This window comes from Poecilia reticulata, chromosome 16 (assembly GCF_904066995.2).
Source record: "Poecilia reticulata chromosome 16, P_reticulata-male-v2, whole genome shotgun sequence".
Lineage (NCBI taxonomy): Eukaryota > Metazoa > Chordata > Actinopteri > Cyprinodontiformes > Poeciliidae > Poecilia > Poecilia reticulata.
In genome coordinates, this window is record NC_088845.1 from 18,230,220 (window position 1) to 18,244,337 (window position 14,118).

Sequence of the window (14,118 nt, forward strand, 5' to 3'; positions counted from 1 at the left end):
CTCCATTGGCCAGCTAGTTATTCTTCCAGGGTATCTGATTACTGGTAAGGCATAGCTGTTTATCGCACGGATCTTGTTCTTGCCATTGAGCTGGTTTCTCAGGACTTGCCTTATTCATTGGAGGTATTTGGTTGTGGCTCCTTTCTTTGTGACCTGGTCAAGGTTGCCATTTGCTTGTGGTATTCCCAGGTACTTGTAACTGTCCTCAATGTCTGCTATTGTTCCTTCTGAGAATGAGACCCCTTCTGTGTGGATGAGCTTCCCTCCATCCGACCACACTTCTCTAGTCCGAATGACATCCCAATATCAGTGCTGTAGATTCTGGCAGTGTATATTAGTGAGTCGATGTCTCGCTCGCTCTTGGCGTACAGCTTGATGTCATCCATGTAGAGGAGGGTTAGGGTAACATGAATGGTGGCCCCATTCTTGAGTCGGTATCCGTAGCCAGTCTTGTTGGTGATTTGGGTGAGGAGGTTCAGATGCAGAACAGCAGTGGACACTTGTGTAAGTGGTTTGCAGTTTGCAGTAAATATATATTTAAAAAAAAAACTGCAACTGCAAAGCACTTGCACAAGTGTCAATCAAATGGGGCAGAGATCAAAAACTCTGGAAAGAATCATAATTCTTTCCAGGAGATGCTCTGCCCTACTGCTGTTCTGCATAGGTCTGAACCCCCTCAGCCAAATCATCAACGCGAGCCTTCCCATCCTTCCAAACAGACTCCAGGATGGTGGCTCATGGGATCCTCCCGGTCAGAGCCGTCATGCACTCCCGCGGCATCTGCCCCCGACCCGGAGTCGGTTAGGCACCTTTTGTGAGAGTACTGTGGACCTGTGGGCAAAGGCCGGCTCCTTGCAATTCCCCTACTTGCCAGCAAGGGAGGTCCTCGACACGCAGCTAGTGCTGCACGGGGTGAGCCACCGGAAAATAGCAAATAAAGACTTCATGGAGATGTGGCTCACCCTAGCCACCATATGGACCTCCAGAAACTTGCTAGTAAGCATGCAGATGAATTGCCTGCGCCTCTTTGGACAAAGGAGCCGGCGCTCCACGGACAGAGTGGAGCGCCGGGTGAGGCAGGTGGGAAGGAGCAATGGGGGGGGGGGGGAGCCCCTCTGACCACCATCGCTTTTTGGAAGGATGGGATGACTCCTAACTTCAAAAGACACTGACTACAGATACCGACTCAAGAATGCAGCCACCATTCATGTTACCCTAACCATCCTCTACATGGATGGCATCAAGCTGTACGCCAAGAGCGAGCGAGACAACGACTCACTAATACACACTGGCAGGATCTACAGCACTGACATTGGGATGTCATTTAGACTACAGAAGTGTGGCGGATGGAAAAAATCCCTGCCCCCTTCTTGCCACCCCATAGATATTTTTCTAGATCCGCCCCTGAGTGTTTTTTTTTTTCAAAAAGGCCTTAAAGTGGCCCTTATTTGATAGTGAATTGACGGGAAAGTGGATAATGAGAGAAGGGGAAAGACACGCCTCCCTATGTGGGCTGTGCTTAACCCCTGTGCCGCCAAAGCACCCCATATGCATATGGGATTATTCCTAAATAGTCCTATTCCTAAATAGTCAAACTTTATTTACAGTTAATCAGATTCACTATAACTAGAAGGGTGAATGCTGAAACTGAGCCAAAAATATTCTTCAGAAAAGTATTGCTCGGTTTCTCAGATGAGTTTTACAGAATGAATGGGAAAATGCTTTGACATTATTTATCATTGCACAATCACTTCAAAAATAAATACAATTGGAAACAATGAAAACATTTTGTTGCATTCAAATTTCACTACATCAAGGTTTGTTTTTTGTTTTTTACTTAGATCAGAAAAGTGTAGAGGGCATTTGTATTCAGTAAGCCTAAGGTAATAGTTTTCTAAGCTACATTTTGACACCCAGAATGTTGCAAGCCTTTGTGGGTGTCTTTTTGCACCTTGCTCATCCAGAGATTGAAGTTTTTGCCCATTTGTCTTTGAAAACCTGGGCTGTCTCACATTCAGAAATATGACTGTTAGGTTAATTGGTCTCTCTAAAAGAGCCCTTGGGCATCAGTGTTCGGTTGGTGAAAGTTTGTTTGTCCAATCTGTCTCTGTGTTGCCTCGTGATAGGCCATTGACCTGTCCAGTGTCTATCACACCTCCTTCCTAATGACCGCTGGAAATGGGTAGCGGCCCCCATTTGTCCCTCCAAGGACAATCAGGTAGGAGCAATATATCATTATATACCAGTGGTGTCCAAAGTCAGTCCTCAAGGGCAGGTACCGTGCATGTTTCCGTTTTTACCACACCTGAATCAAATCATGGTTCATTAGCAGGCATGTGCAGAACCTTGACATACTAAAATGAGGTTGATTAGCAATACCTATACCAATAAATGACGGTGTCATCCAGGACACAACACATCCAGGTAACATAAAATTCTTTCTGCTTCCTGGATATTAAGTTGTTTGTACGTTTTGACTGTGACGAGACTTTTACAACAATAGTCTTCAGTCAGAAGCCTCAACAGATTTGTTGCAAGACTGACTGACTGGAACTGGAGATCCTTCCTGCCCACAGCGTCACTATCCACAATGATTCTTTGAAGACATTTGGATGACATAGGTGTAAGGAACATTTAATTTTCTTTGGGATCAATAAATGCATGTTTTAGTGGAGCTAAACATTGTCAAATTTGTCTTATGTTGGGTTTTCTTATGCGTAAATATGCTGTGATTTACAGGTTTTAATTTTGCCTCTACCTGACTGCTTGATATTCAGCATCCTTAATTTTGTTGCAAAAATAATAATACTTTTGCAAGTTTTCTTCGGAGGGTTGCCATCGACTCTAACCAGCACTATGGTTCACACTGTGCAAGGTTTGGGCACACTCAATTTGTATGTAAAAAAAAAAAAATTATGTTGGTCTAACATATCATCCTGAAATGGCTTTTGGCAAACTGAAAGAAGGTCTTCAACACAAATCATGTTGCTCTAAATTGTGTTTCAGCATGTGAGAATGAACTATTACATCAGTTAATCTTAAAAAAAAATGGTAGAGGCGACTGTGGCAGCCATCTTCCTCCTTTGTCACATATGTTTTGACAACTTGGGTTAGTTGCAACTGAATGAATGTAACTACAGTGAAAAGTACAGTGGTCAGTATGAATCAAGCCTGTTTACAATTTGGGTGGGGTATCATTACATCAAAAGAAAAGTGCACTCCTATCATCACAACCTCACATGAAAAGAAACTAAGCAGTGAACATTTAACATGAAAGTTTCCCTGGATCATAATTACAAAGGAAGCCCTAGGACTGATTCCAGCTTGGTGAATGTGAAGTAGTTTTGTGAAACCACCACTGCAGAGCGTCTTCAGTAGTTGCAGGAGGTGACGCTAATACTTGTGGAAGATTGCCTTGTGACAAGGTTGGCGACAAAGAAGTCTCTTCTGTCCAAGAAAAACACAGATAGACTATAGAGTGATCCTGCAGGAAGTACAGTGAAGGAATCACAGAAGACTGATGCAGAGTTATTTTTACTGATGGATCCTCCTTCCGATTCCTTTGAACATCTGGAAAATAATTTGACTGGAGGGGAAACAGCGAATATTCTCAAGAGAGGAGCGTCCCGTCAGCATGCAAAAGACAAGAAACTACTTACATTTTTTGCCGAGAGCACTGCCATGCATACAAAAATTAGATCAATAGATTCCCCAAAGACTAACTTTTTTTTTTTTTTAGCTACAACGAATAAAAACACTTCTGAAGTGAGAACTTGAATTTTCCCTTAAATTTTGATTTAAAAATGGACTTTTGGAAATTTTCAGAGCAATAGGAAAAACTTGGGAGTTTTAGTTTTATCAGTCCTTTTAGATTTCACCAGTACTCTCTGCTGTTTTCTGCTAGGAATATTTAAGAAGTGTATAAGTGGAAGCGCGTCTGTGTGGTCTTGATGAGGAGAGGTAACATTTATCTCTTAAATGTAGCCAAGTGCATTTTTACATCCTCTATAAATCGCAATTTGGATCAAACGTACGCCAACGTCTGCTTTTGGCTGTGCCTCATGAAACTAAAATAATACCATTTAAAGGGTAATTGTTGAATATCTCCGCTGCTAATGCAGCATCCATGGTTGTCTTGACAACTCACACTAGTCACGGCCTCAAAGAGAAAAGCTACTGTACACAAAACCAGCCAGAAACCCATTGTTATGGCATGGGAAATGGTATAAATGTGCAGCCACACTTCAACGCCTTCACTCAGTCTCTCTTTGTGCCTTTACACTATTCATCTAGAGTTTGCACTCACCTCATATTCACATCTATTTTTGTAACAACAAAATGAACAGGAGTGCAGGCAACGTTGTTCTATATAATAAGAATTTAATGGCTCTTCTTTGGCCACAGTGAGAAACCTATTTTATTCGTTATGTATTGCCATATAAGGTGGTGAAAAATTTCTGTATTGTATATATTTTTTTTTGCAAGGTCTTAGAAATTTGCTCAAGAATTCAATAATTGTTCAATCCTTTGATTAGGAATAAATGATAAAATAAAAAAAAATGTTATTTGCAAATGCGATGTACATTGCATTGCAAAGGTTTTCATATCCCTTCTTCCGTTTTCCACAATTTGTCTCATCGTACCCACGCACTTCAACGTATCTAATTGGAATTGAAGAAAACCTTCTCCACAGTACAATGCTCCCACCACCAAAACCTCATGACAATAGCCACAGAGATATTTGATTACACACAGCCGGGTGCGCAATCCAATCTCAAGCAGACCGGTGGAAATTTGTGAGCCAGCTATATTGGTCTGCCATCACCACACGGCAACCTGTTAGTGGAAACCTATCAGGTTTTACTTTCTACTTCGTTAAAAGTATCAGGATGACAGATTTACTGAGGCAGAAATTTCTACAAATCTTCCCAATAAGAGCCTGCACATAAATGTATTTTGAAAACCACTTCTTGCAACTTTCCTTTGCTCACAAACCACAAGGGTACGGATGCTGTGTGCGTTGAATATATCTTGATAACACTTTTGGATGATGGATTGTACACTGCCTCGTGAGATATTCAAGCAAATATGCACGTACATTTGTTTGTTTGGCTTTTACAGTTATCGCTTGATTGAACTTGATTTAACATGATTATCAGGGGTGGATCATAGAGTGGCCATGCCCCCACCTGATCCCACCTAGTGGGTAGCACTGCATATAAACTCCCAAAAATTAAACCGGCATTGCCGTATTGCTGGTCGTGACATGACCAAATGTCCGAGCAAACAGGTCTCCTTCTTTATCAGCAGCTCTTTCCTCTCCAGCAGGACTCAGCCAGCCTGTCATTAGCGGCTCCACTTGAGAGGAATACCAACAGGCGCAGACACACCGAGTGAGCAACAAGCAGCAACAACAACAACCACAGGCAGTGTTTCCGCCCACGTCACCTTTCCACCACTTCAAAAACACCTGGATCCTGCCGCTGCCGCTGCTGCTGCTGGGAGGAAAAGCAGCACCCACCTGTTAATTCTGGAAAAAACTGATAAAAAAAAAAAAAAAAACATCTCCGATGGGGAGATCATCATCTCTCACAGAGAATATTTCGGGTTCAGACTGTTTCCCCCCATGTCCCACACATGGCTGTCAGAGGAAGCTGTAAGCCCTCCATGCTGCGGGTGGATGACTCCGCTTGTTAAAAAAGAGGCAGAAAGCATGGCAGGAGCTCAAGCTGGACACTGCATCAGCTCCACACCGTATGGCAGACCATGTGGCAGCAAGCTAGTGGGATTTTCAAGCAAAGCATCAGACACAGAATGACATATAGAAGATGTTGGAGTATTGTACCAACGCTTGCACAAAGTTGTAGCTCCTCATCTTTTCTTCTTTGTGACCTTATAATAACTTATGGCGGAGGAATTTTATTTATTTATTTGACACTTAGATTGCTTTAAAAAACAAGCCCCGAACACCTCATCTGGTTTATATGCAGATTATAAACAAAGACAGTTTCCAAGTCTGTCTCAGATTAAATTCTCCATCAATTCCCAGTTGTGCAAGGCGGTTTAACCACATTTCTTTGTCCTCGGGAAGGAGCTTCTTGTCTTTGGGTTATATTACACCAGTTCCTGTGGCATGATGGCTACCAGGGAGGGGGTCACTGTAATCTGGCAGCACCATCTGTGGCTGTCATCTGAAACTGCCACTTACAGAACCTAACACAGTCCCCCATGTCAACACTCGCCACCAGCTCAACCTTCCCTCGCCTCCCTCCAATAGGATATGCAACATCTCAGAAAACTCTGAAATATAAGGGAAATTATTAGCTGTGCTGAAATGTGGTTTAAGAAAACGGATGTCATGTCATCACATTTGTTTTCTGTTTTTTTAACCCAGATGAAAAGTGAAACCTTGTACATATTTCAGCCTAAAATGGAACATAAATGCTGGAGAGCACTTCACTTTTTCCCTTGAATATGTCAACACAAGATAAGTTTAATGTCAGCGTAAATGGTAAATGTACACTAGATGGAGCCAAACGCTAGGACAATGAAAACTAGAAGTTCTTTCTCGGTGTAGAAATACATGTCTGAGTGCTTGTAATTACGCAGTAAGTCATCCAGCTGCAACGCATTCGCCTGATTTAAAAAAAAACACAATACGCCAAAATCACCGAGGTAAATGTGAATAAGGGCCACAAAACTTTAAAAATGAAAAACTATTTTACTAGAAACTTTCCAAAAAAAAAAACAACAAAACAGACCATCTGTAAATTCTCGTAGCTGTATAACAAAACAATTACTCCCACATTTGCTTTATTTAAAGAAACGTATTGAATTTCCAGAAGTCTGTCTATTCCCAACAACAACAGGATATGGGTCACTTTTTCTTTTAAAGTATTTGTTGTGTTTAGCTGAGGTCAATTAATTGGATGCAGCCAAATGCCTTTGAGTAAAAGTTGGTGGATGTTTCTCATTCTATTTATTAACTAAGAAATGCGATCAATAAAAGATTTTTACTATGTATTTTATGTAACATTTTCCATCTTAAAAAGATTCTATTGCCATTTGTGCTGGTGGGAACCCTGAGGTTTGTAGCTCTGATATACAAGTTCGCTACCTGAATCAGAACCATTGCTACATGACTTTGTCTTCTGTCTGCAAACTGTGAATAGAAGCCACAAGTACAAATCTTCCTGAACGTCAAACTACAATTTATTACCCAACAAGCCTTGTTGCTATATGCATATAGATCGACTGAACAATATTGACCATCTTTCACGTCTTCTCTTCGTTTTGCTGAAGTGCTTTTTCTCATTTTACTGAGTGGGTCCTGATTTACTTTACTGCTGTACACATTTAAGTATGTTGTTCAAAAGATGCAACTTTTGAGAAGTTTATTTGGCTTGTAAAATAAAAAACATTGTAGTGTGGTTGGCCATGTAAAGTAAGCTAATTCTGGGAAGAGTTTGGTTTAAAAGTATGATCTAAGAGTAATTGGAGGCCTAAAAAACTATATATATAATAAAAAAGAACATCCAGTTTGATTTTTGAACAACTGTTTATATGCAGAGTCTTGGAAATCCATGGAAAACATTCAACAAGTTTGAATAAAATTTGAGTTCAGATGTGAAATGTGTTTTTCAGAAATCATTTTTTCTCTTTCTTTTAAATAATAGGCAAGGAATTCTGAAAATGTAAATATTTTTGCTAAAAGAAATGTTTTTTTGTTTTTTTTCCATATTGATCTACACCTGGAAATTCTTACAAGCAAGTTCTTGACTGGCCGCAAAAATAAAACAATGCTTAAATTACATTTAGTTTAGTGTTAAGAACGCTAGTATTTGTTGCCAGTGATTCTACGACAAATTAACAAATTAAAATAAATTCTTGAAACCCTAACCTCTCTCCCCCTTTAATAAACAAACAAATATTTAATTCATCTATGTGAGCCACTGCAATAAAAGATGAATTTACGTTAAGGCATTTTTTTTTTTTTTTGCACATCTTTGCGAGAAGATGTCAAAAATTTTGCAGGATGTTGTAAATTTCACAGAAACACAATGAACTTTGGGTGATTTCATTTAATTTTCATAAATGCAAAAAAAATTTAAGTCGCACCAAAGGAGTCGCACCTCAGCTTCTTCACTGTGTACATGCGGCTAAAGCAAAGATTGCTCAGGTGAGCTGAGGTGAAGGTTTACATTTTCATTCAATACATCTTGTGACGTAAAACCAGAGCTTTTGTAATTGTAGAGTAAGCGCAGGGCGTCACTCCCACAGTGTGAATCATCGTTTGAACAGTCTGACCACAGGGCTGCTGAAGAAAATCTGTGGGACCCAGTTTGCAATGAGACGCTATGTAATATATGAATACAGAATAAGACATTTATTGGCTAATAACACATTTAAATACAACCCAAAATGGGTGCCGAGTTGTCGCGGCCGTCACAGGTTCGAGTACCAGCCTGATGACTTCTGCCGCATGACTTCTCCCTCTCATTTCACGCTTCCCTGTCTGACCATTCTCTAAAAGCAAATACAACCCAGAGCATTAATACGTTTAAGAACTAGTTTTCTGTCTGAAATTTTACAGATTAGATTTCAATGAAGCGTTCCAACTTAAAAGTAATACGAATATGCACAGAAAAAAGCTGGAAATTCATACCGAGAAGCCCTGAGGCACTGAATTACACATTTGATACTTCAGTAGAAATTACTTCATCACCTTAAAACACTTCCAAAACCTTTTCTGGTATAAACTGATGAGTAGGCAGGAGAAAAAGTGGCCATGTAGGAAACGATTAAAGCTCAAACTCATCATCAGGGAAGTGCAACTTCTAAATAAATCATAAATGACAATACTGAGTGTTTAGTCCTGTTCAGAAACACTCTTAAATGCAATAAAATACCAGAACAGTGAGATGCAGAAATAAAACAAAAATCCTGCCTGCTTCATTTTTAAATGTCCATGGCATCAAAAATATAATCAGCATACATTTTTCAAATAAAAAAAATATATATATTTATACCAATACTTTATTTCAGGACTAGTGAGTGTGAGAGCCACTGTCCAGGATGAAACATCCAAGATCCATAAATACATCAAAGACAAAGCCTCAACGGACGATGTGCTCAGCGAATGTCTCAGGCAATGGGGAACCGAAGACAAGGTGCTGGAAGTACCATCATGGGAGGACAAGCCCCTACATGGGATGTACCACCGACAAATAACTGAAGTGGCTGATGTCAGGAAAACCTACCAATGGCTGGAGAAAGCTGGACTCAAGGACAGCACAGAGGCTCTCATCCTGGCCGCCCAGGAACAGGCCCTAAACAACAGAGCAATAGAGGCTCAGATCTACCACACCAGACAAGACCCAAGGTGTAGGTTGTGCAAGGAGGCCCCTGAGACAGTCCAGCACATAACAGCAGGGTGCAAGATGCTGGCAGGGAAAGCATACATGGAACGACATAACCAAGTGGCGGGCATAGTGTACAGGAACATCTGTGCAGAATATGGACTGGAAGCCCCGAGATCAAAGTGGGGAACACCCCCAAAAGTGGTGGAGAATGACCGAGCTAAGATCCTGTGGGACTTCCAGATCCAGACAGACAAGATGGTAATGGCGAACCAACCAGACATTGTGGTGGTGGATAAAGAACAGAGGAAAGCCGTTGTGGTGGATGTAGCAATACCAAGTGACTACAACATCAGGAAAAAGGAGCATGAGAAATTGGAGAAATACCAGGGCCTCAGAGAGGAACTGGAAAAGACCTGGAAGGTGAAGACCACAGTGGTGCCTGTGGTCATCGGGGCCCTCGGGGCAGTCACCCCCAAACTGTAGCAGTGGCTCAAACAGATCCCAGGAACAACATCAGACATCTCAGTCCAGAAATGTGCAGTTCTAGGCACAGCCAAGATACTGCGCAGAACCCTCAAGCTCCCAGGCCTCTGGTAGAGGACCCGAGCTCAGAGGATGAAACAGACCACCCGCGGAGGGTGAGAAGGGAATTTTTTTTTAATATATATTCACACACATTTTAAGAAGTCTCACTTCTGGCTTTTGGAAACGGAGCTGTGATGCAAAGAGATACTTAGGAGTACAATGACATAAATGCATAATTCACAATTCAAACACTGATCCATACCTGGCATTCACCCTTAATAGGGGGACAATTATAAACAAGGCAAGCTTGTGTTAACAAGAAAATAATGCAGTTACCTTCATCCCTCCTCTGTATAAAGCAGCAAACAGACACTGAGTGCAGAAATACACCAAACAGTGAACCTAAAAAGTTCATACTGAAGTGTTTCAGACTCGGCACCGGTCCTAAATCTCTTCTCTTCACAGCAGTGTCACATGTTTTTTCTTTCTGTTTTAAAGATGTCATCTTGTTCCTGATCAGAGTTGTTTTACTCCTGCACTCTCATTTTATATATATATATATATATATATATATATATATATATATATAGATAGATAGAATTTTTTCTGTCAGCTTCAGTGTCATCTGATTCTGGAGCGCTTGACAACTATCGTACCAGCAACCATGTCGTAGACAGTCCTGTTGTGCTGAAAGAAGAGGAGCGTGATAAATGCTGGGAAAAAGAAGGCAATGGAGAAGTTCTTGTTCAGGGCTCGGACCGTTGACCTGCAGAGGAAGACATGAGGACAGGGTCAATGTTTGAGGAAGAGTTGGGATAGATTTAAGAAGAAAAAAAAAAAAAGATATAGAAAGTAAGTTGCTTACGCGGACAGGGAAACATTTGTTGCCGGCACTACAAGCACCCTATTGGGCTGAACCAGAACCGACGAATCGCACGTAACAACTCTGAGTCCGATGAGAAATTTCCCTGGAGTGGCACCGCCAGCTCCCCAAATGCATACAATCTGAATGCAGGAGGGAGAGATGCACCTGCGTCACTTCTTGTCTGCAGCTATATGCAGCTGGCCCCTGGGAAACTATGAAATACTATTAAAGCTTCTCACCTCATAAAAACAAACTAATATCCGATACACGAGGGCAACGAGCATCATTTTCTGCAACTCCTCCATCGATGTGTCTTCATCGATTTCCTCCACTATGAAATGCATGGCAAACTTGGAAACGTCTCTGAGAAGCAAAACAGATCCAGATGCAAACAGTTGAGACTTTTCCACCTAAGAATGCCTTTTTCGTGTCATTTGTTGGAGCACAGCAACAAACTTTAGCACAGTTAGGAATAGGTCTATTTTATTTAGGGGTATAAGACTAGAAGAGTTGAATAAAAAAAAAACAACACCCAACACATTTCAGTTTTATTTGTAAAACAATAAAATAAATGAAAGTATTCAGTTCCTTTTACCACATTTTACCAAACTACTTTGTGCTGGTCTGACAAATAAATTCCCAAATAGTTTTGCAAGGCAGTGTATACATTTAACTTTCCAAGTAGGATAATAAAAAAATTTAAAAAAATCTGTCGCCTTTCTCCCAGGTTAACAAAATGAACTCACTTAATTCCACTTAGGTGCATGATACTGATGATTATGGTTGCTTTGATGAAGAACAATATGAAGAAATCCACCATCTCTGCCATAAGTCTTTGGAGAGGTGAAGGGATGCTGTATTCTCGACCTGGTGAGAAGAAGTATGAAAATTAAAGGTTGGCAGCTGTGTTTCAAAAGAACATAACCTTCAAATCCACAGTATTCAAATGAAACGAGAAATAATTCATTTGCAATCTGGAATGAAAGTTTTACTACTTCCTTCTGTACCTGAGAAATTGGAAGATCTCAACAAATACTTGAATTTTCTAGAAAGTCATTGAGTTTTAAAGGACTATTAAAGGCTTTCCAACAAAATCTCTAACCAAGGATTATGCAAATTCTGCAACTCTAATAATGCAATAATGTCATAATGTCAGTGTCAAAAAACATTCCCTAATTAATGCTTTGACATATTTGGAAGTATAGAATACAACAATGCCACCAGACACATATCACTTTTAAAAATTACAGTAGATATTACAGTAGAAGCCAAACTGTGACAAAATATGTTGGGTAAATTATACAGAAGCTCAAGCAAACTTTAAATAGCACAACCTGCTTAGCAGACAAAAGTTGTGCAGACCAGCAATCATATTTAAAACTCTTTCAAACACACACACACACATACACATTTTATTAGTTTTAGCTGTAGTTGAGAATTTTTTTCTTTTATTTTGAACCCTAGAATACGTTTTTAACTAATTATACTATTCTTACAAAATATTGGGGGATTCTGTATTTCTGTATTTTTATCAAGAGTTCTTTTAAAGTTGTGTGACAGAAATAATCATAAACGCAAACCTACCGAGCCCGTCAGGTGACATGGAAGAGAAAAAAAACTCAAGGCCACGACTTGATTAATTCGTGGGCACGACTTAATAACTCGAGGCCACGAATTAAACGTGATGGGTGAAGAAATGTTCAACTTCCCCGAGGTCAACGTATTGCTTAGGTGGAAGCTGGAGCTTTTTAAGTAGCCGAAAGTGCTGCTAAGAATCGCTTCCTGCCTGACCAGCAAGCAATGTGCTTACAATTCATTCAGAGATTGAAATAAAACGAAATGAGATCGGATTTGTCCATTATTAATGATAATTATTAAGTCATTAAAAAAGTCGTGGCCACGATTTTGTTTTTCCCTCCCGTCACCATACAAATCACACAGTAGGCCATGATTTCATTTGTACACAGCAAAGTCGGTTGAGTGTAAACAAAGGCGTTCAGGTCGGCAGCCTTTACCCTGTCTCTGTGCATGTCCATGATCCCGCTGCGGCTGCTGCTGCTGAGCGGCCGCTGGGGCCCCGACAGCCGCTTCCCCCGCTCGGCTGCTCGGGGAATGAACCGTGGGTGGATAAGGCAACAGCGGGAGGCCAAAGGAAGCATTTTGCCAGTTCTGAGGATCAAAAACAAGAGCCGTGGACGTTCCGCTGGGTGGCTGTAAACAGGGTGGGACGGTCATAGTTGAAGCTAGCAGCCAGCTTTGCCAGTTCACATATCCAGTGTAGTACTGCCACATCCATGCCTGTAGCTTCTCACAGTACTCCACAGTCGAGCAGCTTTCGACGGACTTGTTTTTAGGCTCTGGACTCTTCTGCTCGTCTGTTCTGTGGGTAACGTCGTCAAGCAGCGCCTTAACTTGTTCAACGAAAGGTTTATTCTTTCTCTTGTCCGCTTCCATGACAGTGTTTTCTTGGTCTGCCATGTTTACAGGCGAACCATGACGTGCGGACGTAAGGTTGGAGTAGTTCATCCGGAAGAAGTCAAATAATTATGGTGACATTTTTGAACATTACTGCTAACTGAGAAACTAGAGTTGCACATAGGTTTGCCATCAGCTACATTGTATATTCACAAACTAATTTCAAATAAGAGGAATGTGCCCCCCTTCTCAATGCAGTAGTACCGTCCAATATTTACCTGCTATTACAAGAATCAGTCACAAGATGTCAGCTTTTCTGCAAGATAGAAACTAAATGAGAATCTGTGTTTTCATTTATTTTTAAGAGACTCGAAGCATCTTTGGCCCTCTGGTAAAGACCCTTAAAATTATCTCTATAGTATTAATGTATGCTCACACAAAATTGGTTAAATGATTTAGCCTTTAATAGAAGCTCCTTCACCCATACACTTTAAAAATTGTTTTTAATTTAACAAAAATCACTGGGGCTTCAAATGTGAAAATGGATGGAGCTACACTCAAGGTACACTTAGAAAAAGAAAAAAAAAACACCTGTTGAACAAACTACCCACTGCAATGACTAAAGATTGAGTAAATGAACAGTTTCATTATGTGCAAGAAAGGCCCAAAGTCTAGACCTAATTAGAACATTTATAACACATTCTTTAGCCTTTGCACCCCAATTTCTTCAAGCCGTTTGCTACTTGCTGAAAAATGGACTACAATTTTGAGATTTGACTATGGCACTTTGATATCCATTATGAGCCACAAATAACCATGGCTAAACCCATCCTGAAGAGTTAACATTTACTAGGACAGTCTTGGCTAGACTCTTTATAACCAGAAGGAGCAGATAAGTAGATTTAGAACAATACATGAATTCAGCAGCTAATAGTATGATTGTGTTTAAGA

The 14,118-nt window shown here is 40.6% G+C and overlaps 1 protein-coding gene across 1 annotated transcript; it reads right to left on the reverse strand.

Annotated features, from left to right (window-relative positions):
- Window positions 1–8,063: 8,063 nt before the first annotated feature.
- LOC103478619 (protein FAM8A1-like) lies at window positions 8,064–13,566 on the reverse strand. The gene is made up of 5 exons (XM_008432585.3): window positions 12,768–13,566; window positions 11,499–11,619; window positions 10,992–11,115; window positions 10,753–10,892; window positions 8,064–10,653 (listed from the first exon to the last, which is right to left on the reverse strand). The coding sequence occupies exons 1-5, from the start codon at window positions 13,276–13,278 to the stop codon at window positions 10,509–10,511; spliced, it is 1,041 nt and encodes a 346-aa protein (XP_008430807.2). The 5' UTR covers window positions 13,279–13,566; the 3' UTR covers window positions 8,064–10,508.
- Between the last annotated feature and the right edge of the window lie 552 nt (window positions 13,567–14,118).